The sequence below is a fragment of the Canis lupus genome, chromosome 9, assembly GCF_003254725.2.
Source record: "Canis lupus dingo isolate Sandy chromosome 9, ASM325472v2, whole genome shotgun sequence".
Taxonomy (NCBI): domain Eukaryota; kingdom Metazoa; phylum Chordata; class Mammalia; order Carnivora; family Canidae; genus Canis; species Canis lupus.
Window position 1 is genome coordinate 33,655,465 of NC_064251.1, and position 4,755 is coordinate 33,660,219.

Genomic DNA, 4,755 nt, shown 5'->3' on the forward strand with positions numbered 1-4,755 from the left:
ATCATGCCCCCTTGGGATTCCCTGGCTTGCCCCCATCTGCTGGGCACACTCCAGGCTGTCCAGGACCTTCTAGAGTGTTGGGCCAGAACTAAGCACAGAGCACTCCCAGTGTGGTCTCAGAGGCACCACCCCAGGGCAACATCTCCCCATCTCTTCTCAGAATTCCCGTGAACACCACCAATCCTGTGCAGCCCTATTAACACGCTGAACCTACAGTAGACTCAAAGCCTTTTCCACATGAATTAGCATAAGAGCCAGTTTTCTTGTCAGTTGATGTTTTTTTTAAGTGAGCCCTATGTCCGATATGGGGCTTGAACTCACAACCCCGAGATCAAGAGTCATGTACTCTACTGATTGAACCAGCCAGGAGCCCTAGCAGTTGATTTTTTAAAACTTTTCTTATATTTGACCAATCTAAGTTCTTCATTTCAGATACATTTGTACACACACACACACACACACACACACACAGACACGTGTCCTTTACAAGGTCTAAAGGTATAGGAATCCTCCGCCCAAAACAGTCCTTTTTCCCAGAGCTCACCTCAGCGATATCAGTATGCTCAGCGCACCTACTCAAGGAGGACTTAGCAGATATTCATTAAGTTCCAGAAATACTGCATGTTGGTTAAAACAAGCAAGGTCTCTAGAGTTAGTCATTCCTAGGCTCACATCTCAGCTCTACTATGTACCAGCTGTGTGACCTTGGGCTCCGTAGCTTCTCTGAGCAGTGGCTTCCTCCAAGTCTGAAAGTGAAGGATTGTAGCCATATGTGCCCTCAAGGGGCCAAGCCTAGGACCTGGAATACAGCACATTCTTGGTAACTAAGCTGGTAGCAGTCGTGGTAATGTCACTAGTGTTTACATTATTACTACTTCAGCTACACCTTCCAAGGTAGAAAGTCTGAAGGTAAAATAGGGGTGCAGCTCTTCAGGGTGGATGGTGATGGATGAATATAACTATTAGCAGTGGGTCACAGGGTCCTTTTGTGAGATGCAGCATGAGGATTCCAGATGTTCGAATCTTGTTGGGAGAGATTCTATGGAACAGGAGGCAGATGGGGCTGAAGGTGAATGTCAGAGGGTCTGGCACAGGGTATAGATCCCTGGCTGGGAGGACAGAGGCCTGGCTCTGCTCAGGTGTTGACTCTGGCCTCCAGGCACCTTCTGTTGTTTAGGGGACAATCCCTGTTGCATTTTGGGGGGGGGACCAGAGAGAGGATATGTGACTCGATGAAACAGAGTCTCATTGGAAACAAAAAGGCAGAGTGAACGTTAAGGAAGCCCCAAGTCACCTCTGTGACAGTCTCGATCCTCCAGAAGAACAGGTCCAGGAAGGGCCTGATGTGGTTCAAATGGGGCAGCAGGATGATGAGCACAGATGCCAGACTTGAAGTACAGTCCTGCCGCCTGCTAGCTTGGAGAGCTTGCGTGAAGGACATAACCTCCCTGAAGTCAGCCTCCCCCTGTGCACAATGGGGAAGTAACACTTGCAACCAAAGTTGCCTGTAGAAGTGGGTAGGATGGTATGTGTGTCCACTGCCTGATAAATGTCTGGGCACTGTAACAATTCCTGCTCCATGGGTCAGATGGGAAAACCAGCTGCCCTGGGCACCTGGGGCATGATCCCAGGGTCTTGGGATGAAGTCCCACATCGGGGTCCCCTCAGGAAGCCTGCTTCTCCCTCTGCCTGTGTCTCTGCCTCTGTGTGTCTCCCATGAATAAATACATAAAAAGCTTAAAAAAAAAAAAAAACAGCTGCCCTGCCCTACAACCCACCTCACAAGTGTCGCACCTCAGTGCATCCTCCTGCATCTGCACACTGAGCTCTTAGGGCCCCACCCAGAAGAGCCCGAATGAGCTCTGTCCACCTGTGGGGCCAGACCGCTGGCTAAGCGCAGACGGAAGTTCAGGTGCGCAGAGGCAGCAAAAAAAGTGAGCTAGGACGGTCTAACGAGGAAAGCAGACGAAGAAGCCCATTAGGTGAGGATCTGAATTATAAAAGTACTCAAGAGACCACTGGGTGCATAGGCAGACGATCAACCCCTCTCAATTGACCTGCATCAAGTAACGACCGGGAGAGACTTGAGTCATTGGAAAAAAAAAAAAAAGTAAATCTGTTCAACACATGAGTTTAAGAAGATTAAAAAAAGCCATGTTATACATTTGAGCAATATTACCATTACAAACAGGAAAACAGTTAACGGTGAAAGTTACAGGTGTCTGAAAGATGGGGCGCCTCCTCCTGTGATGCTGCTGGGCACATGGAGCTTCCCCCAAAGAACATACTGGGGTCTTTTCTCCTCTCAGCAAGGTGTTATTGAGGAAGAAGAAAAGCAGTGGAAAAGGGGAAAGGGGAGCAAATGGACAGGGACTTAGGGTTGGTCCTTCCACTTAAAAAAAAAAAATCTTCTACTTGGGCCGTTGCACTGGAAGCTGGGCTCCCTCCCAAGGAGGCCTCAGTCGGCCTGGATCTTCTTGGGGACGCCCTGCACGACCCGGCCTGCGCCCAGCAGCATGCGCTCCAGCCGCCTGCAGTGCTCCCGGAGCTGCTTCTCGCGGGGCAGCAGGAAGGTGAGGACCTTGTTCCGCACGACGCCCCGGTCCTCCTCCTCCCGGAGCCGCTGCTTCACGCGCGCAGCCTGTTCCTCCTGCTGCGCCAGCGCCGCGTTCATCTCGCAGAAGGCGTCCTCCAGGTAATGGATGGCCTTCAGCGCCTCCTTCTTAAAGTCCTCCAGCTCCCGCTGCACCGCGGCCACCTTCTGCTGCAGGATGTCCAGGTCAGCGGGCGGCAGGAGGCAGGAAGGCCAGGACTGAGGGAGGGAGAAGTCTCCAGACTGCAGGCCGTTCTCCACCATCTTCTTCCCCTGCAAGGTGTTCACTTTCATGAGGATGGACCCAGCCCGGTAGAGTGGTTCCATGTCTCTCTTCCCCTTTGGACAAAGAGAGGGAGCTAAGAGACCCGTCCGGTCAGTGAATTTTTCTCTTATTATTTTTATTTTTATTTTCTTTGTTTTGGCTAGAGACACAATCACTGGAGTGAAGAAACCCCATGCATTGTGACATCGGGGCCCCTCGGCCAACCAGGACCAAAGCCACAATCCATTCATTTGCATATTGGAGTTTCCTTGGCTGGTTATCCAGGGCTTTGTCGGTTGCTTCATCTACGCAAATGGTCTTCCCGTTATGTGGATTTTCATTGGCTCATCACCCTTCCAGAACCAGAGCTCAGTGTCTGCTATTACCTGAGGGACAAACTGAGGCTTAGAGCAGGGCAGTCAACAGGCCAGGCTCCCGGGCAGCCAGGGGTGGGCACTCTCCCCACAGGCGGTCTCTGGCTCTCAGTGGCTCACAGGGAAACTGACTTCTTGACCGCCTCCAAAGTTCTAAGATCTGCACAGCCCTTCCTTTAAACCTCTCCTGAGGCAATTACTACCTTCACCCTCTTTTTTTTTTTTTTTTTTTTGACCTAGGACCTTGTCCTTCCAGATCCCCATGGCACAAGAAATTCCATGAGGACATTATAAGAGATGATGCCTAAGCTCACTTCTAGCTCTAAAATGTGAGAGAGAAAAAAGAAGAAAGGAAGATAAGGGTGATTTCTGATTCCAAAATCCATATTCTCATAACAATGCCATCATTCTTGATCATCTTAGAAGTCGTGAGGCATGTACTTAGGTTTTGGTGTGTGGTCCATGGCAGTGCTGAGTTACTTTCAGGGTAAAAGCGGGTCACTCACTCATTTCTTCTGCAAGTGCTTACTGAGTGCTCACTATTCATCCTGACCAGGGAGCGAGTGTGAACAAGAGTGCCTGGTGCCCCACTCCCTGCCCTGCTGGCTCATGCCTGAATGTGGACACAGATGAGAAAAAAACATACAGAAGGGTGAATCTCGCACTTCTTACCTGAATACTGTAAGAAAGGGAAAATGTTTCTAGCTAGCTTATGCTGGATTGGTCAAGAACAGACCTCTATCCTGCCTATCTCACTGTCCTGCCCAGCCTTCTCCTGGCCTCCACATGTGAACATCTCCCAACAGCGTGCCTCAAATCCAATCTACCCAAAGCTAGACTAGTTATCATTTTGCCCAAACTGCTTCTTGTTCCAATATTGACATCGAGTTAATGATGCCATTGTGGGGTAGCACCCACATGAGAAACCAGGGATCAGCCTAGAACACTTTGCATCCAAGTGGCTCTGGGTCCTCTTAACTTTACCTGAGGCTGAGCAACCTAGGACCAGACCACCAGGGCGGGGTCTCAGCTCCACCACCTATAAGCCGTGTCTCTTTGGCAGATGACCTCACCTCCTCTATAAAGTAGGACTACTACACAGTGGTGTGCAGCTCCCTGGGCAGTGTGGGGGAGAGGAGGGCGGGGGAAGGCTCTGACTTAGAGCTGTTGCCGATTTCCATGGTGTGAATACTCCCACCATGGCTGCTTTTGAGCTTCCAACACAATGTCTCTGGGTACAAGTGCACACAGTCAGCTGTCACAAGTGGAGCAAGCTGACCCCGCACCACAGGACCCGTGATGAGGACCGACCTATCTGGAGTGCAGAGAGGTTTATGGCTAAACTAAGGTAGAATTTTGAATCTCAAAATGAATGTTTGGTGAAAGGAGCACTGTTTGTAGGAGTCAGGAAATCTGGAGCCTGAAATCGTTGTATGACCACAGGTCAATCCCCAGCCTCCCTTCTCTCTTCCCTCTGATACAATATGAGTAGGTGGGAGACAGTTTCTCTGCAGTCTCTGGTT

The 4,755-nt window shown here is 50.3% G+C and overlaps 1 protein-coding gene across 1 annotated transcript; it reads right to left on the minus strand.

Moving 5' to 3' along the window:
• Positions 1-2,132: 2,132 nt before the first annotated feature.
• CCDC182 (coiled-coil domain containing 182) lies at positions 2,133-3,306 on the minus strand. Its single transcript, XM_025440249.3, has one exon. It carries the CDS (start codon positions 3,161-3,163, stop codon positions 2,459-2,461), a length of 705 nt encoding a protein of 234 aa, XP_025296034.1. The 5' UTR covers positions 3,164-3,306; the 3' UTR covers positions 2,133-2,458.
• Positions 3,307-4,755: the final 1,449 nt, after the last annotated feature.